General features: G+C 38.8%; 2 protein-coding genes across 3 annotated transcripts in view; one reads left to right on the forward strand and one right to left on the reverse strand.

Moving 5' to 3' along the window:
* LOC124283475 (paraplegin-like) overlaps window positions 1–17982 on the reverse strand; it is a 75020-nt gene extending 57038 nt beyond the window's left edge. The window contains 2 exon segments of the mRNA XM_046719537.1: window positions 11240–11354; window positions 17357–17982. Coding sequence (XP_046575493.1) covers window positions 11240–11354; window positions 17357–17575 — 334 coding nt within the window. The 5' untranslated portion in view covers window positions 17576–17982.
* Window positions 17983–18049: 67 nt separating this feature from the next.
* The window catches only part of LOC124283474 (ankyrin repeat domain-containing protein 11-like), a 46468-nt gene continuing 36699 nt past the window's right edge, over window positions 18050–27818 (forward strand). Inside the window, exons 1-8 of one of the 2 annotated variants that reach the window (XM_046719536.1) lie at window positions 18050–18094; window positions 19676–19832; window positions 21412–21502; window positions 22604–22783; window positions 23558–23749; window positions 24346–24488; window positions 25284–25509; window positions 25898–27679. In XM_046719536.1, coding sequence (XP_046575492.1) covers window positions 19764–19832; window positions 21412–21502; window positions 22604–22783; window positions 23558–23749; window positions 24346–24488; window positions 25284–25509; window positions 25898–27679 — 2683 coding nt within the window. In that variant the 5' untranslated portion in view covers window positions 18050–18094; window positions 19676–19763. Of the gene's footprint in view, window positions 18095–18444; window positions 18613–19675; window positions 19833–21411; window positions 21503–22603; window positions 22784–23557; window positions 23750–24345; window positions 24489–25283; window positions 25510–25897; window positions 27680–27818 lie in introns of those variants that run through there. The other variant, XM_046719534.1, reaches the window with a different exon arrangement.

The following is a 27818-nucleotide window of genomic DNA, read 5'->3' on the forward strand; positions in this document are numbered from 1 at the left end:
AAAGAAGATGCAACCCAGAAAAATCTCTATGTTCAACACTAGACTTGCCCAAGTCTCCAAGGTAATAATTGATAGTTTAAATGAGAATTTCGAAACAAATATTAGACTGTCCGCTTATCCAGACTTGACTCTATAAAGGATAGAATTATTAAACATCCATGGGCTTAGCATTCAGTACAGCCTTGGAGCAAGGCTCGACCAACACTCATCCAGAGCGAGTGAGTGAGTTCAATTTTACGCCGCACTCAGCAATATTCCAGTTATATGGTGCCGGTCTGTAAATAATCGAGTCTGGACCAGACAATCCAGTGATCTACAGCATGAGCATTGATCTGCGCAGTTGGGAACCGATGACATGTGTCAACAAGTCAGCGAGCCTGACTACCCGATCCCGTTAGTCACCTCTTACGACAAGCGTGGGTTACTGAAGATCAATATTCTAACCCGGATCTTCATGGGTAACACTCACCCAGAGGAATGTGTGGACCAACAGTCACATTGAAGAATAACTTCTTTCAGTTATTTTAAAAACAAATAGTTTAATTCACAGTTCAGTTTTAACTTTAGATGCTGAACAGTGAGTCATACTTTTAAGTCACCAAATTAATTTTCAGCAGCCGAATTATTTCCAACGTTGAGCACACACACACCCAAATCTATGGATTAACAGCCACAAAAATGAACTTATGGAACAACAGTCACACCAAGGAATGTTAAGACTAATGCGATACATAAAAAAGCTTTCAAAAGGGAAACAGGTCTAAAATCTGACCTGCATGTTTATCAATATTATTATATGCTGGCAAAACTGGCAAGCTTGACAATTTTTATTGATCAAACAAACCGACCGAGTCACTGAATCAGACAAATCATTTAATCGAACGCTTAAGTAAATTAGAACCTGCTGAACTAAAACATACACAAACAGTGTCATCTCCCGGCCTCCGGGGAGGTTTCATTCTTCACATAACAATACTGGAAATCAAATCAGATTCTGTAGTCAACATGCAACGTCACTTTTATAACACACTGAAAATGTTGGTACGGTCCCTGTCATTGTTGCTGCCATGTAAAAGCTTGACTACTTTACAGCTTAACAATTGAAATAGCTTGTTGTTGACCAGCCATATTGAGTAAGAGCTCAGACGTGAGGCACAAGCTCTACAAACAGAATGACACAAATACATGTCCTTATTACACTGGAGCTGTGCAATATACCTCCGTATACCACGTAAACAGTCTCAATCAGGTCATCTATGTGGCAGACTTGACACTTGAAATAAATACATATCAATTGAATCTATTCTCTCCTTGTTTGATGTTCTTCTGACAATCATTTCCATGAGAACAAAAGGAAGTATCTAATGATCACATGCTTCAGGTAGAAATGAAAGAAGCTTTATCTTTACAAGATACAAAGGACAAAAAACGTATATTGATAAAATTTAGTTTGTGAGAATCCCCAAATCATCATCATCATCAAAATAAACACAAGCAACCAAGTGGTTGACAGCATGAGCTAATGGCTGCAATGTTAAGTTCTGCAATGTCTGACACACATTTTGTTCTTAGTCTCGGAATATATATAATTTTGATTGTAACAAATAAACCCATTTAAATTGATAAGGAGCCCCAGGGAGGCCAGAGCTTCAGAACCTGGAGAAATCTAGACTTGCTTCATTTAGGGCTTTAGCATTGCAGGGAGGGCTAGGTAGTAGGGAAAATGATGTGGTTCATGGACTGTGGGACGGAATCTAGACTTGCTTCATTTAGGGCTTTAGCATTGCAGGGAGGGCAAGGCGGTAGGGTAAATAATATGGTTGTTGGACTGTGGGACAGAATCTAGACTTGCTTCATTTAGGGCTTTAGCATTGCAGGTAGGGCTAGGCTGTAGGGAAAATATGGTTCAGGGATTGTGAGACAGAATTTAGACTTGCTTCATTTAGGGCTTTAGCATTGCAGGTAGGGTTAGGCTGTAGGGAAAATATGGTTCAGGGACTGTGAGACAGAATCTAGACTTGCTTCATTTAGGGCTTTAGCATTGCAGGTAGGGCTAGGCCGTAGGGTAAATAATATGGTTCATGGACTGTGGGACGGAATCTAGACTTGCTTCATTTAGGGCTTTAGCACTGCAGGTAGGGCTAGGCTGTAGGGAAAATATGGTTCAGGGATTGTGAGACAGAATCTAGACTTGCTTCATTTAGGGCTTTAGCATTGCAGGTAGGGCTAGGTTGTAGGGAAAATATGGTTCATGGATTGTGAGACAGAATCTAGACTTGCTTCATTTAGGGCTTTAGCATTGCAGGGAGGGCTAGGCTGTAGGGAAAATATGGTTCAGGGATTGTGAGACAGAATCTAGACTTGCTTCATTTAGGGCTTTAGCATTGCAGGTAGGGCTAGGCTGTAGGGAAAATATGGTTCAGGGATTGTGAGACAGACTGTTTGTCCAGCTATATGGTGATGGCTGTAGTTTCAAAATAAAAACAAGCAGCACCAGTGGTTGACAGCATGAGAAAATGTCTTCAATGTCAAGTTACTATGACACACACTTTGTTCGCCCGATCCTCAGTCATATTAGCTGTAATGACAAACATGGCATGCTGGGACTTCATCTGATCTAGAATCCCTACTGGAGGGATAATTAAGTAGAGAGCTAATTAGTAGAAATAATTAAGGAGCAAAGATGAAAGATAATGGAAAATATGAAAGATAAATAATGTTGATTATGGCCGAAATACATAACACAACAACATCATGTGACCTTTCACCGCCCTGTTATCACTGATTTGACATGTATTTCCTTAAACTATATTCTGCCTCAGGCTTGCATGAAAAGCTGAAAATAGAAAATTGGCTTCTTTTCTTACTGAAAAATTGCATGATGAATGCATGGGTTCTTGTCATTGTGTCAAGTTCTTTTCAAAACAAGTGTTGAAAGTATTTTTAAGTCTTTTTAATTTTTTTTATAAATTTAATCTCAGGTTACAGCCATGGGGAAGTCATATGATTGATCTTTGACCTCAATCTTTTCGTCGATCAGATTTGACGGATATCAAACCTTACTTGTATTCACAACTGAGATGTCATGGTATGTCACCTAACTGATGAACTACATCAGTAGATCCTGTCCCATAAACCTTACATCTACACCTAGCCTTGCTCCAAGGCAGTACTGAAGGCTAAGCCCATGGATGTATAGCAAATCTATCCTTAAAGAGGCAAGTCTAGTGACTGACTAAGTTTGGTTTTACGCCGCTTTTAGCAATGTTCCACCAACATCATGGCGGGGGACACCAGAAATAGGCTTCACACATTTTACCCATGTGGGGATTCAACCTGGGTCTTCGCCGTGACGAGCCAACGCTTTAACCACTAGGCTACCCCAATGGCCGGCAAGTCTAGTGGACAGTACAAGGATGCCAGTCTGTTAGAGAGATATTTATATAATCATGGACTGACTGACTGAGTTTGGTTTTACGCCGCTTTTAGCAATATTCCAGCAACATCACGGCAGGGGACACCAGAAATGGGCTTCATATAATCATGGAAATGCATAAGGGAACATAAGAAGCCTGGAAAAGAATAGAGGAACAATTGTACTTTTATGTGTTCCCTGATTCATTTCCATGAGTATATTTTTAGAAATTATCATTTAACCTGTTAATTATTACCTTAGAGATTTATGCAAGTCTAATCCACACCCACTCCTATCAATTATCAGTCCAAAGCCCATTTGTTCAGTTTTAATCCTACCATGGGGATTACATGTCAATATAGTCTGATTCAATTCCATGTGCTGGTTAAAATACAGATTACTTATGTAACAATGTGTGACCTGGTTGACTGTGTGTCATTGTTCCCGCATAATCAGGCTCGTTGCTCAAACACCTGATTGATTGTGAATCATCATACCCTCACATTTGTTGTTACCCTCACATTTGGGATTGTTTCTCCAGTTTTATGTAATCGTTCCATCATGACTGAGATCGTTCCTCCAACATATTGTCGATATTGTCCCATCATTTCATCACAACTGGAATCGTCTCTCTATACGACAATGTCAATTTTGTGTCATCGTTCCCTCAAGAATGCGATTTTGTTTCTGTAACACATTGAAAATTTTGTGTCAGCATTCCCAAATGATTGGGACCATGTCTCTAACACATTGCCGATGTGGCCATTGTTTCCTCAAGATGGATTGCTTCTCTCACAAAAAGTCTATATTGTGTCACCTTAACCCCACAATCAGTGAGTGAGTGAGTGGGGTTTTTGCCACTTTTATCAATATTCCAGCAATATCATGACGGGGGACACCAGAAATGGGCTTCACACATTGTACCCATCTAACCCGTGCCTTTCGCCGTGATAGGTGAACGCTTTAACAACTAGGCTACCCAGCCACAACCCCACAAATAAGATCATTGTTTGTGCAGTCAACCACTGACATGTCTGGCCCATATGTGTGTATTTAATCCCACTTCAACCTGCATTAATGTGTTAGAACTAGAAGTTAACTATCAAGATAGATCGTAGCCCTAAGGTCATGTTAGATGCAGTAAGCCCAGGAACTAGAAATGATTGGTTGGTTTGTTGTTTAACGTCGCACTCAGCAATATTCCAGCTACATTGTGGCGGTCTGTAAATAATCGAGTCTTGACCAAACAATCCAGTGATCAACAGCATGAGCATCGATCTACACAATTGGGATACGATGACATGTGTTTACCAAGTCAGTGAACCTGACCACCCGATCCCGTTAGTCGCCTCTTAAGACAAGCATGGGTTACTGAAGACCAATTCTTACCCACATCTTCATGGGTCAAACTAGAAATGGACTAAAAACAAAAATACAAATGTCAAGCTTAGTTCAGTAGAGCAGGTCATCTTCCAGCACTAACCTACCCCATATGTATATACTGATTGGCTGTCTCACTCTGTAAAGCACCTGCAAAAACAGCTTTGTGATCAGAGAGCCCTGAATGCAGCTCACCCAACCATTAGCTGTTGTAAATGATGAAGCAATTATTTCTTCTTAGTTGCTGTTTTTATTCAGTTGTAAAATGTACATGTAACATATTAAAACACTTCCAAGTTGTCGATAAATATCAGTGGAACGGACAGTCAAGCAGGACTCAACATACAGCCAATGAGTTCATCTTCTCGTTAGGAAAGACATTAATGTAAAAAGGTCATGTTCACTGGATAACCAGCATTTTTGCTTTTCTGATCAAACTGATTTCAATATGTAATACGTTATTGTTTACATTAAAAGAAATTGTGTACGAAATGATCCATGTTTGGGCTAGTCACCGACATCTACCGTATCCATGATCAGCTTACTGCTTTTGACATTTTGAAATGAATCTTAATTTTCAGAAAAAAATTAATTTATCATAAATGCCATACATTTGACTAATAAAACGTCATAACTGTCGAATGACAAGTTTGTTTTTGAGCCTGAAACAGGAAGACTGCTGGGTGATTCCTCATGTTGATCACTCTTTGGTCTATTTCCAAGGGTGATTCAGGAATCTCTTCTGTCCGAAAAAATTAACCAGTTGTGTATCACAGTGTTATCTTTGTTATTACCAAAATTATTTTAAGTTCTTGAACTCGTTATTTTTGACACAATTATTTTAAGTTCTTGACCTGGCTATTTTTGACCACATTTAAATGTGAACACCTGATTTCTGTTTACAACGTTTGTCATCTCTGCATATTAAAAACAGACCGTCTAACAGGAAATATTTCACTGATATTTGATATTTTTCATGTTATGACAGTGTGGATCCTGGTAGCCAAACATCAGCCATGTACTATCAGCCTGAGAACATGTCCACTCCCCTGGAGCTATAGGTGAAGATATATTTACAAAACTGACATATCACGTGAACGTTCGATGATTGCCGATGAGCACTGAGATATGGAGGCGACAGAGCAGGGACTAAAACTGGAAAGGATGTACCCATCGTCTGACATACATGCTCACTGGGTTTGTTGTCTCTTAAATAGATACTTACACAAAACATTGACAGCAAGACTACAATACTTAGAAATATTGATTTCTCAACAACGTGAAATGAAGACATTTTTTGCCCTCATTTATATTCCATATCAAAAGACAATTTAACAAAAACAAATTTCCGATGCTGTCATTTCTGAGACTAAACATAGATCTACGTGAGTCACATATCTGTTTATCAAAAGTTCACGTCTTGACATTCAAACTCACCTTGACTTTTCGATGTGTAATTTGTACATTGTGTTATCAGCGTTTGGACATAATGAGTGATGAGAATGAAGTTTTGAGAAAAACTCTGAAAACTAGCCGGGTCCAGGGCGGTGCCCGTTGGGGGGACACGAAGCTACTGATACTTAGGCATTTTAGACCTTTAAAACTGGCTCAGAAATGACAATATCATGTACACAGCAACACCATCCCCCCTAAACCTTTCTCAACGGATTTAGATGATTAAAAAAAATGACCCTTGGCCTTATGAAATTCATGGAATTCCGCTGATCCGCGGAAAATTCTCATCCCTGTAAAATGTACACCTGTATAATGTTTAAGGCTAATAAGTTTGATGCCGCAGTTACCCAACTGAGACAAAGCATCAACACCGTACAAGGGTTTTATACAGCTTCTCACACAAGGATGACTAACCAATCCATTTTTGTTGAAATCAAACAGGCCCTGACAGTGACGCTGAAGGGGTCGTTGTCGGCACGGGTACTACAGATTATATTTTTATTTATTATTATAGGATATTTATATAGCGCACATATCCATGCACTAGTGCATGCTCAAGGCGCTGGTATTTTGTCCCTCGATCATTGGATGTCAATATCAACTGCACATCGTATTAGCAATCTCAACTCCCTGGGGAGTATACAACTCTTGCTGCCACTAGGCGCACCAGAGTTATTGTGGCTTTCTCATCCTAACGAGGTACCCATTCACAGCTGGGTGCACTTTGTCCAACTTCACTGCATGTTGCTGTACCCGCAACTAGGTGTGTTTGCGTGTATTCATGTGGCCACCATCTGGTCATATACCAATGGATTCGTGGGTTCTTTTAGTGCACAGGGTTGTGTACTGTACACTAGGGGTTGTGACAACACGGAAGAGTCTGCACACAAAGTTCACTCCAAGGTTTTTACACCCGGTCACAGGTGGGCTCGATCCCGGCACCTCAACCTCGCTGGATCAGTAGCCTGGCTCCTTAGCCAGCTCGCCCACCGGGCCCCCAGTGTACCCCAGGTACGTTTCTGTATACAGAAATGTACCCTAGCCAAAATCAGAATACAGAAACGTACCCTTGGACGATTCCATTCTGCATTGTGGAGTTTTCTTCATCGGAACGGTCATACTGTTGTATTAGATGCATTTGATATCGTTATATAAGAGCATACACAGTAACGAATATGTCACGGTGCACAACGTACACCACTCGCAATCAGCTGAACGGGAACAACTACATACGGTTTCGGCTTTGGGTTGCGGAATATGGACTTGTCAGTTGTTTAGGGTACCGGGTACGTTTTTGTAGTTTGTCTTTGTTTAGGGTACATGTCTGTCTACAGAAACATACCTGGGTTACATATCTGTAGTACCTGTGCCGACAACGACCCCTACAGCGGCAGTGACGTACCTGTGCCGACAACGACCCCGGCAGCTCCACATGTATACTGGCCACATCCCATGTTGACGGAAGGGGTTATTGACAGACAACTGTGTCTTCACCCCATAGGGGAGGAGGCCATCACCCACAGATAGTAGGTTGGGGGAGAAACATGGAGAAGCAGACTGGTTTGATTAAGGCGTGAGTTGACAGTTTGACCAGGTCAGGAAGTCAGACTGGTGCCCATGTGCTAGTTCAATATAAATGGGCTTGTTTGTTACTATCAAAATTATATATATTCAGAGACTAAGCATTAGTCTACCCATGTGCATGAATCCATGTGGGCTTTATTAACCCCTGTTGGAGGGCATCTGAACTCCTATAGTGCATTATGAAGATGGTGTATCAATGGATATAAATGGAAAGCAGGGATAATATCAGGAAACTGACTTTTATTTAGTACTTCATTTTTTAATTTGGTATTCTGACTTACAGGGCTATAATGCAGACTAACGTCTAGTCTCTGAAATGAACATATTTTACAGAAAAGCCCTGGACTTTCTTCATTTTCAGAATGTGGTAATGTAGACTTGCCACGTATTCAAAACTTGCACGGGCTTTCTTGGATTTACTTATTTCAGGGTCTGTATGATAGACAAGGTGATAATGGTAACAATGGCATGGTGTGGCATGGCGCGGCGTGGCGCTGCGTGGGGTTGAGTGTGGTGAACCACAGGGAAGGGGGTTTGGTAGGGTATGTGTTGGGGTTAAGGATTGTAGTGTAATTAATAGGAATCAGGAAGAATTAGGTGTTGTAATGGTAGATGGTTGTTGATTGCGGGAAGATTGGAATGGATTAAGATAAATGGTCGTGCCTTGTTGAAGAAGTAGATGGCTGTGGATAAGGGTTGATGGTTGTCTGTGAATGGAGATGGACTTTGATGAAGGAAGGTGACTGTATTTAGGTAGATGGTTGTAACTGGTTGTGAAAGGAAGATGCATTAATTGTGGATTAGGGTACAAAGTTTGGGATGAGGTAGACGGTTGCAGGATTGGGTAACTGGTCGCTCATGAGGACTGCTAATGATGGTATGTTGATGGGGATAAGGAAGAATGAATGGTTTGGGTGGAGGCTAAAGATGAGATGCTGGTGAGAGTGAGTAAGAGAGAGATATGTGTGTGTGTGCGCATGCGTGCGTGTGTGTGTGTGCATGCATGCATGTACGCACCACACCCAGCTATATTTCAGGTATGCAATATGACGAAGTGAGGGTGTGTCAGAAGGAGTGAGTGAGTGAGTGAGTTTAGTTTTACTTCGCATTCAGCAATTTTCCAGCTATATGGCGGCAGTCTGTAAATAATCGAGTCTGGACCAGACAATCCAATGATCAACATGAACATCGATCTATGCAATTGGGATACGATGACATGTGTCAACCAAGTCAGCGAGCCTGACCACCCCATCCTGTTAGTCGCCTCTTACGACAAGCATGGGTTTCTGAAGATCAATATTCTAACCCGGACCTTCACGGGTCGTGTGTAAGATGGTTAGTGGGTGTGGGTAAAGATGGTTTCATTATTGGATTGGAGGCTTGTTGATGAAGAGTAAGGAGGGTTGGGAGTGAGTAAGGAGGGTAGGGAGTGAGTAAGTAGGGTTGCTTCTGGTGAGTGAAGTTGAATATTTGTTGTGAAAAATGTGCAACGATAAACATCTTCCGTCAAGATTAGAATATGTATGTATGATCAAAAGCACAAGCTTAATGTTGCTCATGGTAATAATACTAATGATCCACATCAAAGAGAAACATAACTGGCACAGCGGGTAACATTTCCATCTCAAATACATGACATCATGGTATGCAGATTGCAGTCTGACCCATATCCGTTATCAGTTTTCATCCTTTGCAAAGTTCATACAGAACTGGGACATTTAAATTTATTGCCTTTCCAAAAGCTTTAAAGTTCGGTTATTAGCTTAAGCGTGTCAATGATCTTAAATACCAGCACTATATACACCAGTCATATGACTTTAAGAGAAATAAGAAAATATACATCCTTTAGTACAAATTCATGCAATTTTGGTGATATTCATGCTTTTCAAGTATGACTCTTAAAATTAATGTTTTTCAAGAGGAAACCTCAACTTAATGTTTGTCCAAATCTGAATGAACTTTGTTCCATTACCGTGACGTTCTGAGAAAAGTTAATTTTACAACATAAAAACAGTTTCCTCAATGTAATAGCAGCCAATCCTATTCCTTAATATCAACCTGCCTAGAAGACTAGGTATGCATGCTTCCACAGCCTCACCGGATGGGAAGGTCGTCAGGGTATGTACATACCTGTACACACCTGTTAACACAGGGTGAAGCAACACCTGCTGACGTAAAAGGGATTGTCAAGAGCATTTATCACCTAAGGCACCGTTGTCGTCACAAAGTTAAGTTAAAATCTGATGTCGCTATGCCCGACTCCGAGGCATGACAGAGTCATTATGACATACAGATTTGTTTTTCATGAGTTCACGAGTGGAGATGGAGTTCAGCTGTTACGAGCTGTAAATCTTCTCTGGGCAAGGGAGTTAACTGACTGGCGGGCGCAAATGGGCCTTTCTTTTGGCCGTTCCTAAAACTATAACTATAACACACCATCATTTTCCACCTTTGAAAAACTAGGCAGAAATTTGGCAGCCTGATCTGAGTGTCACCAGCGGTATTTACAACTAATGTTCCTTTTATGACCTACCTATGTCCTTGGCTGATTAGATTCCACCTTTAACATTATTTGTGTTTGCTTCAAACAAAATGGTGGTGTCTAGTCAAGACAATCTGATTGATGAATAAAATCTTTGGTGTAATAAAAAAATCAATACCCCTTCCAAAGTGTATCAACTTACTTGAGCACTTTGTTTAAAAGCATGAAAAGAAACCCATCGACTGTACATGTGCTTTGTAAATCATGCAATCAACAGAAATGTACAGTACAATGTCTAATTTGTTACCCAATATAGATAGGACTATGCATGGAGTCGTTAGTCCAACCACACCATGACTGGAAATTTCCAACCTAGTTTCAAGGGGGAACTAGATTTTTCTAGTCAGAAAAATGCCTTTCCACAAGAAGTAAAGAGAATCTCATCTGAATCTGTTACCTAAGCGATATATCCTGTGCTAGACAGTTATGGAAGAGTGAGTGAGTGAGTGAGGTTAGTTTTACGCCGCACTCAGCAATATTCCAGCTATATGGCGGCGGTCTGTAAATAAGTTATGGAAGAACAATTACCATCATCGCCTGGAAACGAAAATGGGCCTCCATCAATTACTATGCCATATTTGGGAGCCATCAAAACCATAGTGTCAAACATTAGATATTTATGCAGGTCCAATGATTATAAACAAAATAGTATTGTAGGTAATGTCAACAGTGTCCCAAAATGTCTAACACAAGTCATGATGAATGGACGTCAACAATAAAAGAGGAAATGTAAGTTTATCAACCATAAACAACCACCAAACCCACACAACACATCACATCTAGACGAGTTCTGATAATTGACCTGGCTGTTGTTTCAGTTGTCAGTCTGTCAACACTGGTCATGCTAACTGCACTATACTCACCTAATCCAAACAGTTGCATTAAATCATGGTTGCTATGGAAACCAGATCTCTTCAACAAATGAGAAAAAGCTCGGATCTCTGTCCTGAGGCATTTCGAAATTCCAAATGGAGGTTGCTGCAATAGAAACACAAAACTATAGTTCTTATCATGAAAGTCTTTTAGCTTTGGAACCAAACAAAGACACTGCTGAAACCTGTAAAATGTAGCATTGACGTTGTTCGGGAAAAACATGGTGTAACTTTTTGCCTTGATGAAAAGGTCAAACAAGTGCCAGTCCATTTCCCTAGAGCAAAGGAGAAGAGACTTAGCAAATGTCATCTAAGGAATGACTAACCTGTCCAACCTGTTTTTAATGATTTCAGATTGAATGAAGGCACTACTTTGTGACTCCATAATCTGATGCTATCTACTTAAAGAGTATTCGTAATCCTGCGGCAAGTGAAGAGGGTTTCACACACAACTAAGTTAGGGGTGGAATCTTCCCCTTCCTAACTCTGATAAGGAAAAGGTTGTTGTATCTACAGAGATTATCTTTCATGAACTGGTTGTTGTGCTTGAAGAGATTATTCATGAACAAATTATTTTATTTCAAGAGATTCATATTCATGAACAGGTTATAATTACCAGTACAGATTATCTTTCATGAACTGGTTGTACATTGAAGGGATTATTCATGAACAGATTATTTTATTTTAAGAGATTCATATTCATGAACAGGTTGTATTTGCAGAGATTATCTTTCATGAACAGTTGTAATTGAAGGATTTATTCATGAACAGGTTGTAATTGAAGGATTTATTCATGAACAGTTGTAATGGAAGGATTTATTCATGAACAGTTGTAATGGAAGGATTTATTCATGAACAGCTTGTAATTGAAGGATTTATTCATGAACAGAAAAATTGTATTTGAAGATAAGATTCATGAACAGGTTATTGTATTGATAGATTATCTTTCATGAACATGTACTAGAAGGAATTATTCAATGAACAGAAAATTGTACTTGTTAAAATGATAAATATTCATGAACAGGTCATTGTATTTGAAGAGATTATCTTTCATGAACATGTACTTGAGCAGATTATTGTATTTGAAGAGATTATCATCCATGAGCATTGTATTTAGAGATTACCAATCATGAACAGATGCTGTAGAGATTGTCATTCACTAACAAGTTATTGTACTAGTTTAATACAGGGTGTGCCATTCATTAACAGATTGTACTTGTAGATATCCTAGTTTATGAGCAGGTGATTATTCTTGCAGAGACTAACATTCATAAACAGGTCATAATATTAGAAGAGATTATCATTAATGAACAGGTAATTGTAACTGCCACAATCATCGCTTATGAGCAGATTATTCTATTTGCAGAGATTGATATTCATGATCAATTCATACAGCATTGACCGTCACAAATATGGCTGTCAAGGGCAAGTTCAAAGGCTATTGGTCCCTGTGTCTGTTGAAACATGGTATACCTTTTGACTTGCAACTATCATCTGACCCTACACATGCACTCTCCCAGTCAGCTGTAATGTAAATACACCACACACAAAAATAACCATGAATGTATATCGCTGAAATGAAAGTGAAACAACATGTAGGACTTTTTCCACTTTTCAAAAATGAACATGAGTAATATGTAAAAGCATGATTAGTTTGTAACTTTGCCCACAAGGAAGCAGTTTTACCAATCTTTGCAAATATTGATCTTGACCTGTTCAGATGTAGATATTAGGCTCCAGCAATTGTCACTAAAAATTCAAAAATTGAAGTAATGGATTGGTTTACAAGGACTTGCATTCCACAGAAACCAAAAAAGAACGAAGGCTTAATGTTACATATAAAGTAATATCATCTGTACCATACTGAAAAAGTGTTCTCCCATATACAACATATGCTACATTAAAGTCAGATGTTCCTTGTCTATACCTCAAATGACAACACTCAGAATAGTATATTTCATTTCTGTATATCAAAAACATACAGCTCTGAATGTAGATAAGGGACCGTTCATAATATATGGCTAGGGGGTGATGATGATTTTAAGTTTTAGGGGGTCACCCATTTTGTTCTGGGGAGGTAGGGGAGGTCAGCAATTTTGTACACATGTATGGGGGTTGGTCAGCAATTTTGTGCACACAAATATTAATATTTTATACTTAAAAATTATGGGAAAGGGGAGGGGTCATTGATTTTGTACATGATATGCAAGGGGGGTGTCGCTTTCTTTGTATGTAAATTTTAGGGGGTGGGGGCATTCACATTGTTCATGCTCCAGCATAAAAATCATCATCACCCCTCCTTGCCATAAATTATGGCAATAAAAGTTATCCCATTCTATTGCTGTGAATATTTCATTCCCTGTCATTTCTGAGTGCCAAGACATCTACACCCAAAAGGGAATACTACCAAAGTGAGTGAGTGAGTTTAGTTTTATGCTGCACTCGGCAATATTCCAGCTATTATGCGGCTGTCTATATATATTCAAGTCTGAACCAGACAATCCAGTGATCAACAGCATGAGCATCGATCTGCGCAACTGGGAACCGATGACATGTCAACCAAGTCAGTGAGCCTGACCACCCGATCCCGTTAGTCGCCTCTTACGACAAGCATGGGTTACTGAAGGCCAATATTCTAACCCGGACCTTCACGGGTCGAATACTACCAAAGAAATATTTGTGGTCTGTGTTGGGCTGTTGTTGGACGAAGCAAGAAGGTAATGAAACGAAACCAAACGGTTTCAGAAGGTGACATCTGATTAGCTCAGCAACCCTTGCATCCATGAGAGTGGATTGTCAACATATCTAAACTGAGCAGATCTATGCTCATGATGTCAATCATTGGATTGTCTGGTCAAGGCTTGATTATCAACAGACCACAGCTATACAGCTGGAATATTGCTGAGTGTGTTAAACAACAATTAACCCTGCTGCTATAGCCAGGTTTGATGGTACTGCTGACTGATTGACCTTACAAGATTTTTTGATTTTTTCTTTATTGTCATTATCATAACACCAAGCTTAAATACACAGACCTTACGGGATTAGCATCATTCATTACTGATTAAACTGATGTTTGTCATATACAATCTGAACAATGTATAAACTGCACCTTACATACATGGCCACAGTACTCGAGACAAATTCTGAGGAGAACTAATTTTGAAGACGGATGAACGTGATCACTTTCAAAGACACAATTAGATTGATGTGTACAGTACAATACTGTTATAGTGAGTGAGTTTGGTTTTATGCCGCTTTTAGCAATATTTCAGCAACATCATGGCTGGGGACACCAGAAATGGTCTTCACACATTGTACCCATGTTGGGAATAGAACCCGGGTCTTCAGACTAGTGAACGCTTTAACCTCTCGGCTATCCCACTGCCCCCAAAATACTGTTGTAGCAAACTCAAAGGGAACACAAATTTTAGTTCATAATAACCTTATTTCAGAGTACACATTTTGATTAAATATACAGCAAGTGGATGGTACCAATATCATCCGTTCTTTATATCCATCCTTTCTTTATATCCATCCTTTCTTTATATCCATCCATTCTTTATATCCATCCGTTCTTTATATCCATCTGTTCTTTATAAGCATGTTACATAGTCTACTGTATATGCATCTTACAACCTGTGCTCACAGCTGGAGACAAATTAATATCTGCCACCTAAAGTGATAATCACCCCAGTATTCCAGTCATATTAGTAGTCCAGATAATGATGTTCTCTCATCTGCTGATGTAATCCCATACACAAACACTGTCTATATAGTCCTGTAATTGGGATCCCAACTCCATGGTCCACTGACTACTGAGTGCTGGGCTTTTACAACATAACAATTTGGAATGCACCATCCTTCCACTCCAGTAATTATCTGCGCACTGCTGACATCATTAGCCTGTCAGTTTATCCTGGCTGATTAATTGTGCTATTGTTGGACAACATGGGAACTCTAAGGCAATTAATGAGAGCAGTTAATGAGTGATTCAGTAACTGCAAACATGTGAGTCTGTAGATTGAAAGTCCTTGTATTAAAGTGCAAATGGCATATTAAAGTAAGTTATTTGTGCCTCAGGAGCACACTGTGTTAAAGAAATATTCTAAATGCCTCATGACACTTTTTATATGAAGTCAGTGATAAAAGTACTTTAACAAACACATGGCAAATTATAAAATGTTTTGCAAGTGTTTGCAAAAACAAAAGCAACATCCTTCATTGCATTTTTCAGGAAGACGAAAAAAAGAAATAAACCCTTTTAGACAACCATGTATTTCTAAAGCAACATCCATTACCTCTGGTTTGGTACAATGTGTAATACTACATAAAAGTATGTTGTCATCATTGCAACAGATATTTTGCTGATCTCGATAAATACCTGTACTTCAACTAGTTCAGCTCCTTACATACAAACAACATTGGAGTGCAACTCACATTCACATTGACATCATACATATGTGATGCACAGAGCCGCAAAAGGCGACTAACAGAATTGGGAGGTCAGGCTTGCTGAGTTGGTTGACACATGTCATCATATCCTAGTTGCATAGAATGATGCTCATGCTGTTGATCACTGGATTGTCTGGTCCAGACTTGATTATTTACAGACCGCCATTATATAGCTGGAATATTGCTGAGTGCTGTGTTAAACACCAACCTTACATCAACAAATCGTAGTCTGGAGGTCACATGCCATTATGGTGGCAAAAAACACTCTGCATCAAATTTCCATGTTTTTTCTTGTGGTAATTATTTCATTTTGCAGAAAGAAAATATTATTGAGAGGTCTAGGTATATGGCCATACAGAGGGTACAACAAACTATATTCAGCTTTGGACAAGCTTAAAACTTCTGATATATCAGAGCTACAGATAACATATTGGGTCATTGAGTTATGTACTCGCTTGTGTTCATCTTAATTGGGTATCCTAATTTTCCTTTTAGTAACCAAATATATTTTACCCACCTCACTCAAACGCAATAGGGTATTTTGCCATTTTCCATTAATTGTAAAAATATATTAAAGTTTAAATGTTAGTTTACGTGTTTGTTATTTATATTTGATCTGTTATATGAGAAACGATAAGAACGACTGCAACTTGCCAAGTCCAGGTGCTGAAAGAGAAACTCTCAATATACCCCAGTTATTTGATCTATTTTTGGTTGTATGCATGTAACATCAAATCTCTTGAGTATTTACAAAAATTGAAGCGTACTTGTACGCAACAGACTTAATAGGAATTGAGTTTTCCCATAAATATTTGCATAATTTACGCAGATACGCAGCTTATCTGTACCTCTGTATATGTTAGAATTCTGTTGCATTTCCTTTTTTTGTGTTTAACACAGCAGTAAACAATATTCCACTACGTCACTGTGGCCTGTAAATAAAAATTCACTGATTGTTATTATGAGAACTGATCTACAGTTTGTGTGTGATGACTTGCAGTCGACCAAGTCATCAAGTCTGGCCTTTTATCGCCCTACTGTACAGTCAGACACACAGAGGGAACATCAAGTCATATTCCCTTTAGGACAAGTCAACAACTCATTCATCAGAAGTTTATCACACATTTTTGTGAGTTGTTTCTTTCCTGAGTCAGCAATATTACACCTATTTGATGGCAGCCTCTAAAAGAACAAATCAGGACTATACAATCCGGTGAGTGAAACTTAAAGAACCAATGATTTATGTTGTCAGGGGTAAGACTCCAACCAACCCCGTCACTAAGCCTAACCGTCCAAGTCCTTCCATCACTTTTTACATATTGAATAGGTTACTGGGAAACAATTCGAACCCAGCATGAGCAAAGGATATATGTTTTTATTATACATGTATTTTTAGTACAAACAAATCTTTCTATATTTGAACAGTTCCTTTTCAATATATCAAATAATTTCACAATCACTTTATAAAACAGAAAAAACAGAGTGCAGTGCTTCAGTGCAGAAAGTTCAATGCATTATGGTGCAGGCTGATATTCACTGCCATTTTAAATCAAATAGTCTGACCAGTCACTTAAATCCCTATTGGTCAGGGAAACTGAACTTTCACTCAAACTGTAAACTGTTACATTTTTCCAAAAGTCATATAACACAAACCTTTCTCGGTGAATGGAAGATTCCATGTGATCCTGTAATGTTGAATGAATGTAGGCTTGCAACAGTTCGTAATTTCCTACACTGATGACAACGAAACACATGTTCCTTTTGCTGATTAGCTATGTCCTTTGATGGTCCTTTAGAAAATATATTTTTCGGATGTCTTTTGATCATAAATAGCCCGTCTTTCCAGGGATAAATTCTCCCAATTTTATTCATTTTCCTGTAAGAGATTCCTATGCTAAATGCGAAATATTAGGCTTCACGTTCCCTTTTTATTAATGAAATGACCCTACCCCTCGGCAAGGTCATGCAATTATATAACAATAATATTCCTAGCGGTAATGTCACAGTGACAGTGTTGGTAGACAAGGGACATGCGTTCTTTCTTATTTCAATGTCACATCCCAGCGTAAAATGTGTACGATGTCATCAGCTGGTAATGATGAAAACATTCTTCGTTTAACCTAACATATGAGTTGTGAGGTCAAATCAGTTATGTTATCGCTGGCTAAGCGGTTCAGGTTTAGAAACACTTGCAGTATTGTAGTCCCTTGTAACGAAACGGTGTCACTGACTATCCCATGTTTTGCAATCATATGGCCATTTTCGTAGAAAAATCAATGACCGAAAATTGACCAATGACAGATGTTATTACAAGTGCAAAGGAAGTTGCGTCTTAGCCAATCAACAAGACTATTCACCCCGCGTAAAGTAAAAGCCTCGCGTCCTTCGAAGGTGAGTACTTCACTTTATGATCTATTATTTTTGTTATCCTTTGTTATAATGCAAAAATAACAACTGTACACAAATCCTGAATGATTTCTCTGTTAGATGCTATATTTTTTCTTATAATTTGCATGAAATTAATTCAATAATAACGTCAAAAGTTTGTTTACTGTTGAGCTATATCGCCATGCTGTTTTTGAGGAAGCCATGAATATCCTCTTTGTTTTCGTACTTTTTTTATTCAATAATTTAGGATCGTCAAAAATCCCCAATACATATGGATAATATAAGTGTTTAAACTTTTAAACATTTTAGTGTTTATCTTATTCTGTCTGACCCGACAATTCTACTGCTATTCATGTAATTATTTTGGCGTGCCTGCAAAGACATGGCGCTTATGAGTGACATCACTCATTCCTTATTTTACACAATATTTCTATTGTTTTCGTGATATTAGAGGAAAAACCCAAGCATACATGTCCACTATATTCTGATGTATCGTGATTCGAAACATGTAGAGTGCATATGTAAGTTGATGTCGCCGAATGACAGTCGTGTATGTCAGTTGCATGACTAGACAAACTGCAGTGCAGTTCGGTGTACAGATCTTTTGTTTAATGAAATGAAGAACACAGTACGAATTGGGTTACATAATCTGTATTGCTGCAAGTTTTATTATTTTCTAGAATGATAATGTAATGTTGAACTTCATAACTTTTGATAATGTTTGTCCTTATTAAGTTAATAGTGAAATATGCCTGGTGTGTGCCATTTTCAAATAGATGAAGATAAACAATCTGCCTCCTTTATGTTGGTGCAGACTAAGGATATTCTACAGGTCTTTTCATCATTTTGATTGAACCCCTTTGTTTATGATGTTTTGTTGATCCATCTGTTATAATGTCTGTAAAGTAGAATTTCCAGTTTTGGGAGTATTGTGGCTGGTTTACAATGACATTTCTTGATCATGGTGCATGTTGTGATATCATGAAATGTGATTATGTCAATCATACATGTGTACCTCACCTCATGCTTCCACCTCTCTACCTACAATCTTTGTTCAGGATACTATTTAGTGTAATACTGGGTAAATGTTAATTTCATGTAAGTACTGCAGAAATCAGTCATTTGTATTTATTGTGTATTGTTGACTGAATCATCTTTGTTGATTCTTATGGAAGTCAATCAACATGGACATTGTGGGCTATTATTCACCTGAACCGATAAAGGTTACATATTCAAGAAAGTCATCATTTGTTTACATTTTGCTTTTTTCATGTTTCATCTAAGGATGTGGTTATCATTGTGATCAGTTATATTAGATGCATTACTAGATGTGTACATTGTCAAACATGGTATATCATATGTTGTGTAGAGTTCATTCTTGTGTAATTAGCTAAAATGTGGGTTATTATCATTCCACAATGATGTTTTTATATGAAATAACATCATGTTATATGAAATAACATCATGTGTGTTTCTTCTCAGCTCAGTCTTTTCTAGATATAAGAAAATTGGAAATTGCTATATGAATTGTAAATATTTCTGCTGTTCGTATTTCATAATATGGCTTCTGCTTTTTCAACACAGATGCCAAGCATAAGAAAGACACAAGCAGTCTTCAGATGTTTTTATATTTTGGATACGTGATACAAGAACTATTAATGACAGCTTCTGCATGCCTGGTTTACGGTATAAAATACTGTGCATGCCAGACATGTCAGAGAAGAAATCACCTCCTAGAAAGGTATGTATTGCTGAACAAGATTTGCAACAAACAATTATTGATTTTGATTCCCCCATTACTCCACTTTCAGCTAACCATGCTAAGTAAACCAGGAATTATGAGACGTTTGTGTTCAAAAATATGCATTTCATGAACATGATGAACCCAAATTTCATATTTGTTTACATAACAGCTGAAAAAAACACTGTTTTATGCACATGTAGAAAAAATCTACCTATGTCAAATTTATGCAAACTGTGATGAAGAGTTGTTTTTAACACCTAACCGTTAATGTATAAGACTGTCATAACACGTTTTGCACATGTTTTGATGGCACCTAGTATACTTCAGAAGGTCAGCCATGAATCCTTGATTTGTCAAAACAAATGGATATATTCGTGCACTACTTCTACAAAACATGTAATTAGTACAAGTGGCTTTTCATGTTGATAAATATGGGTTAGACATCTCTGATTTCACCGAGCCACATGTAGGTTGTAACCACATTCACTATCCTGATGACTCATACCAAGACCTTGACCTCAACTTTCATGTAGACAATATCACTCCATAAAATTTGACAGACTGGAAGTATTTTATGATTGTATTTTGTTGCACTTGGTAGGTGAAAAGTTATTCCATAGGGATTTGCATGACTATTTGATTATTAATTTCTGGTCGGATAACTGATAATATTCATCATATTTTTATTACAATTTCTAAACATATTCTGAGGTAAGGGTGTGATTTAATACATTGATACTTAACCAGTGCTATTCTTAAGTTTACTGAACAAATACTGTAGTATGTTGTAAAATGAGGGTTACAACTGTCAGTGAAGTGAAATAAAGATCATGATCTCCACCCATTAGTCCATACTAGAAGATTAATGCATCCCAGATAATGTGATGGAGAATGGATATGTGGATATGTCATTTCTGCTGTTGTAGTGAATTTCCTGGCTAACTAAAAGTAAATGTTGTTCTGATGACATGTGGACAGTGGGGTAGCCCAGAACCTGAGAAGTTAAAAAGTGTTCGCTTGTCATGCTGAAGTCCTGGGTATGATTCCCCACATGGGTACAATGTGTGAAGACCATATCTGGTGTCTCTCTACTTCTTTCTCTCTCTCTCTCTCTCTCTCTCTCTCTCTCTCTCTCTCTCCCCCCATGATATTGCTGGAATATTGCTAAAAGCAGCGAAAACACCAACTCACTCACTCTGATGATTTGTAACTTAAGTCAATGTGAGTAATGGAGATGGTCCAGATGTGAACTTGCAACAAGAGTGAAAGGTTAGCTATTTACTGTCTCTCTTGATGGTGTGTAAGCTGTGGTTTGTAATGTCTCTCAATTTTGCTGATGCATAGTCTGTACCACCATAGGCCAGTACAGACACGGCCACTTGTCTGAGACTGTTGAAAAATTAGAGAGACTAGTTATTTTCTTACCAGATCTAGGTATGTTACATAAGGTAGTTGTCTGGAATGACCTGTTTACTGGGTGACTAGGTAGGTATTACCAATGTTGTCCACCCTGCGACTATCATGTTGTTCTTGAGTGTGCACTGTCTCAGTATGTGTGTTGTATTTGCTACACCAGGAGAAGTCTCAATATGTTAAGACGCCTCAATCCGATGGGAAGGGCATGAAGAGGAAGCTGATGGTCACTGATGCTACTCCGGAAGACGATGGTTAGTTGGAGTTCCAATTTGTTGTACATTTAGGTTAAACAAAACATGTTGTCTGTTTATCCAAGACAAGTGAAAAATCTGAATTGACAAGTTGTTTCCTCCATGTCAAATCTGGTTACTTTGAAAAAAAACATGAGTCCCCGAGTTGTTGACGGTTGGATTTGGTGAATTATGGGAATTATGTCTGCCCATGACATTCAGATGCATATTAGGGATGAATTAATTCCATGTCCATGAATAATGACAAGTGAGTGGTGATAGGAAAGATTGACGCATACTTTGATTCCACAATGTTGTGCTGATGTCTGTTACTGTTACAATGCATCTTTGTATTTCAAAACATTTATATAAATATGTATGCCAGTCGGCTCTATCCTAAATTTCAGTCGTGTTTTGTATGTGGATCATGATTATTAGCTGAGTGGATTAGGCTGAAATCTGTTTAACTAGACAGGGTTCAGACTATTGACTAACATGGCAGACTGCCGTCATATATGTGAAATAGATCATGATGATGAAACTGTGAATGGTTCATTCTTGACAAAATATTGCCATTGCACACGTCAAAGTCTGATTCTACAGCAATTTGAACTATACTTGAAATTCAGAATATGTTTGACATCGTCACTCTCATTGCTTGCACTGTCTGACCATGCAGTATTCTATCAATATATAATAATGTCAGAGGAAAAAATGTGTATCATTTAGTATTGTCGTTATTTGGGTATCAATACTTCATCCAAGTACACATGCTCAAATCATGTCTGTTCTTTCATGTTGCATTTACATTGAATCTTGTGTAAGTTAACTACAGACCTGTGTTGGTTGTTAGAAACATAAGCAAATATATATTCTACTCATCAGCTCATGATCAAAATATTCATCAAAGGTGTCATCCTTAACATATGTTGAGAAGTATATTCATCAGATGGTTTTGGTGATTTGAATTCATATGTGTTCTGACCCTTTTACGCAATGAATACATCAGCGTAGGCATGTTCAAAGTTAGTCCGTATTTTCCTAGTTAGTTGTTAATTAATAGTTTTTATAAAAAGCATTATTTAGAACGTTTGTTTATTTGATGAATTGTTTCCCTACTAGAGAAGAGAATCACTTCAAAACGGAAGCGAGCATTATTAATACCAGACAGTTCTCCTGAGCCTGGGAATATGCCCACCCCTCGAACTCCAGGAGGAAACATATCACGTATTACGGTTCCACTTTCCGAGAGACAACAAATGGCACTGCTCATGAGAATGACTGATGGAGCATCTCAAGGAGGTTTGTTTCTATTCTACAAATAATTCTTCTACACAATACTCATGTTAATAGTTATTTCTGCAGCTTGTGTCATTGTGTGAGAGATGTTGGAATTTGTTTGTCTTGTTGACTCACTTTGAAACAGTATCAGTCAAAAATCATTTTTGAAACAATGAAAGTCATTGTTCTTTTCATCAAATATTTTCTGGAGTGTTTAAATGTATGCTTATAAATATATTAACAGTCAGTTGGAAAAAGACTTTGTTTATTTTGCAGTCAGATTAACCATGCTGCAGGTGACTCACAGTATCAGTATTATTTCTATAGTGATACTTTATTACAAAGGGCTGTTCATTGTTTATTCAGCTTTTTTCTGAGGTATGCTGGCTTCACATATTTTATGCTTGTCAACAACATGGCTGTCGAGACAGCATGGATTATCTCCCTTACATGAAATGCAAAGCTAGCCTATATTTGTAAGCCACTTCCTGTTGACAGTCTGGACAATGTATTCAATAGTACATCAGCACTTAAAACATGTTGCTTTATTGATTTAGTACACCTGTCATATTTATGTTTTTGATGTTCCATATGTTTTATGGAGTGAATGATTATGCTGACCTTGTTTCTCTATTATTATATATCTGTTATGTCAGCATTGTTTCTTTTGTGTGAAGTGAAGATGTAATGGATTGGGAGATCTCTTTTATCTTTGTTTTGTCACAAATGTAATTTGGATCTGTGTTCACACACGTGCACGGTATCTAACAGTTCCTTAATGCTTTTCACTTTCAGAATCTTCACCCAAACCTTCATCTCCGACCACCCCTGTATCATCATCAAAGCGAACTCCCATAGATAAGAAAGTTAATAAGCGTAATGATCGTGGTGAAACAGCTCTACATACTGCTGCCAAACGGGGCGATGTCAAGCAGACAAAGAGGCTCATCAAAGCTGGGGCTAATGTTAATGTAAAGGATTATGCAGGTTGGTTCATCTACTCAGTCACTCCCCAGTGTTCTATAAATGTGTACTGATGCAAAGATCTCTCAAATATATGGCATGTTCAGTATGTACCTGGTGATTTAGGCATAGGAATTTGAAGCTCTTTAGTGGATAAGTGATTATGTTGTTGAACATGGTGAAGACTAGTTGTGCTGTGTAATGACATTGTATCAAATTGTTATGGTCATAATTTAAATACTGCTTCCTTGAAGCCCAGATTTATTATTTCACACCCTTTGTGGGGTGTATCTGTAAGATCTCTGTGCAGTTGGGCAATAACAGTTTCAATTATGTAGTCACCTTGAGAAATGTTGTTTTTTGGTATTTGCTTTGCAAGCATCAAGTGTCTCTGTCTGAAAAATAGAAAAATATATAAGAAACGGTCTTCAGCACTTCATATTATGATGGGAGCCTTTGTAGCTTATAGTTTAATTATTGTCAGGAAAATATTGTAGGAGTGAATAAAGTGTTGTGCACTCTGGGTATGTGAAAGGTCAAGGAGTACTGATTGAGCTAAATTCACACAACACCTCTGGTTTCTGAGCATATTGTTTAGATTGATATTTGTTTTGTGACAGGGTGGACACCACTGCATGAAGCATGTAATCAAGGTATGCTTTCTGTTGCCAAGCAACTATTGAAAGCAGGTGCGAATGTTAACGTACAAGGTTTTGATGATGACACCCCCCTACATGACGCAGCTGTAAACGGACATCCAAAGGTGAGACAAATCAAGTCTTCAATTTTAGATGTGACTATTTGTATGAGGATACAATTTCACACAGTAGATTGTATTAGAAGAATTTGACATAATTAGATGTGAATTGCAATTGACATCAAGAAAAATTAAGTGCAGTTCTCTCCCAGAACATGTGATTAAGGTTGGGTCATGTTTGTTTCTCACTTGCTGTCCTATTCCATACTCAATGGGGAGTTTGAGGCAACTGTATTAAATTTCTGATTTCTTGATTTCTGGCAACTGTATTAAAGACCTGGCTAGCTATTCTCGAAACGTTCGTAGCCCTAAGAACTTCTTAAGCCAATTCTTAACACATTGGCTATGATCAAAGTTAAGAATTCTTAAGGCTACGAACATTTTGAGAATAAGGGCCCTGGTTAGATTTTGTTTTCAATAAACCCATGTTTGTCATAAACGACGACTAACAGGATCAAGTGGTCAGGATTGCTCACTGCAAGTCATTGTGACCCAGCTGTAGATCGATGCTCATGATGTCAATCATTGGATAGTTTGGTCCAGACTTAGTTACTTACAGACCGCCGTCATATAGCTGGATTACTATAGAGTGGCGCTAAGTAAGAGCTGGATATTGCATTGAACCTCTTTATTAGCATCAGAAAGTAACTAATTTAGTCACTTACTCTGTTTATATGTTAAATACATGAGAGCCAATTTCAACTGAAATGAAATCCTATGGATGTACATTATGTCATTTGATTGGTACAATCGGACAAGTGATATTTTACAAACAATGGCTGACTTTGAGAACTTTTCCAGCTTGTGGAACTGTTACTGAAGCACGGTGCCAACCCCCTCCAGGCCAACAACAAGGGTAAGACAGCCCTGGACGTGGCTGCATCCGCCGAGATAGAACAAGTCCTCCGAAAGGAGATCATCTCCTCAAGTAGCGATAGCTCCAGTATCGATGATGCCCGCTCACCTACCTCGCCAGAAAGTACCTCATCTAACAAGGATGAAGATTCTCGCCCCGAGGATATTCAAGGTATGATATGTTGGTTATATTTTCAGACAAATCTCTGTGTTTGTTTTTAAGAATTTCTTAAAGTCTACACATAATTTTCTGTGTTTTTTATATTGGAAGGGATAGTGATGTAGTTTCATTAAATATGTGAGCAAACAAGGTTAATAAAGTCATGTGATTTGAGACAGTTTATCTAGTGTTTTATGGCCAATGGGGATTGGTGGCGTAGCCTAATGCCTAAAGCGTTCATTCATCATATCAAAGACCCAGGTTCAATTCCACACATGGTTTGAAGAACATTTCTGGTGTCCCTGATGGGATATTGGTTGAATGTTGCTAAAACCGGCGTAAAACCATACTCTGTCACTCACTTCATTGCCCGTTGACATTGTCGTTATTGCTGTTTCAGATTTGGAGTTGCATGGTGATATAGGTGCAATAGGCTCCAGCAGCAGTACACGTAGAACTCTCATACCAGCTCTACCAAAGTCTCCCGAGAAAACTGGCTCCCCGCGGCTGTGTCTTAAATTTCAGCCAACAAAGCCACAGTATAAAGGACTACCTAGGCACCAATCCTATAGTTTAACAGTGGTAACAAACGATCAAAACAGTTCGCCACCAGGTAGTCCAGTGTCGAGTATAGATAGTGACTTGTATGACCCACACTTAGAACCAACGTTAATAAGGAAAGAAGCAGTTACAGACGAGACAGCAGCAGCGACAAGCTGGTTGAAAATGGACGAGAACACAGAGAAAGGAGCTGGTGTAGAGGAGGATAATCGGTATAAACTGAGGTCTCAGGAAACACAAGCTTTTTCCCCCCATCGCGATTTTGAGGATATAAGTGATGGGGAGGAGGAAGAGGAAGATCAGATACAAAACACTGTAGGGAAAAATAACCAAGTTGAAAATAATCAACACATTCCACAAGATTCTGGTGATCCTGGTGATTCCCGGTTGAGCTCAGACTCCACATCCCAAAATATTCAGCCCCCATCCTCGTCCTCGTCAGGAGTTGGAGGGGCCAACAACTTGTTCCCTTCTAGTTCTGTTAGTTCTGTTTCTTCGTCAGTTGACCGGACTCCTTCACATGCCCATCATAACTCTCAACGGAGAGGTAGTTTGGGTTCCAACACATTAAGTGATTCTGTTGGAATGCATAAACCTCTGACTCGGTGGCAACTACAATCTTCGCCAAATCGAGACGATGGTGATGTGAGTGTTTCTCAGTCAAACAAATTCAAAGTATTGGATGGTTCAGAAACTAATTCTGCAATGCGAGAAAAAGACAATGTGTCGCCAAAAGTGGATCAGGAGTCCTTACCTGGTTCACCCCGACCTCGATTGGACAGTAGAGAGAGTCGACCTTTGTCCCCTAGAACACGGTCTGAGCATGATTCCAGACCTCTGTCTCCCAAGTCTAGGCAGGACCGACCTAATTCTCCGAAAACAAGATCGGAGAGTAGGGAAAGTCGACCAGTATCCCCAAAGTTAAGGTCAGATCGAGAAAGTCGGGATAGTCGTCCGTCTTCTCCAAAAACAAGATCTGAGTTAAGAGACAGTAAGGAGAGCAGGCCGTCATCTCCGAAAACTAGGTCAGAATTAAGAGACAGTAAAGATGGCAGACCAAATTCACCTCGACCAAAGTCAGAGAAAGGAAGTCGGTCATCATCTCCGAAAGTACCACCTTTGAAAATTATTATCCCCCAAAAGACTGCCCCCTCCTCCTCCATGGATGAGAATTGTTTGAAACTGCTGCTAACTAAGCCAGCCTTGCCTTACGTGTTGAACCCTACACAGGAGAAAGAGGCTGAGGCTGTCCTTACAGAGATGTGTCAACCATCACACAACACATCCCGTGCTTCTAGTCCCGCATCCTCTCGGCCGTCCTCTCGAGCAAGTGCTGCCCCATCAGAGGAGGGCAAACGAGAAAAATTATTTCGGGAGGCAGCCCCAAAGCCTCAAATAGACGATACTGTTAAAGAGGATTCGAGAGACGGCAAAGATTCAAAGGAGGAGAAATATGAAGTGAAAGAAGAGGTTGAGAAAGAAGAAGCGAAAGAGGAGAAGGAAGAACGCCGAATAACGAGGACGTTGCGCTCACACACTGCCATGCTGCAGCAACAACAACAGCAACAACAACAACAGAAGCAGGATAAAACAGAAAAGGGCGACAAACAAGAGAAAAATGGTAATCATCTATGTTGTGATATTCTGATTGGATTACGGTGTGTGTTTCTGTTGGATAAGTACTGGAGATTATTACTGCCGTGAGTTTGAGCAGGTAGGTAGGGTAAGTATGTCAGATAAGAGTGTTAGTTAAGTGGACT

The sequence above is a fragment of the Haliotis rubra genome, unplaced genomic scaffold (assembly GCF_003918875.1).
Source record: "Haliotis rubra isolate DU_JTF1 unplaced genomic scaffold, ASM391887v1 Scf317, whole genome shotgun sequence".
NCBI lineage: Eukaryota > Metazoa > Mollusca > Gastropoda > Lepetellida > Haliotidae > Haliotis > Haliotis rubra.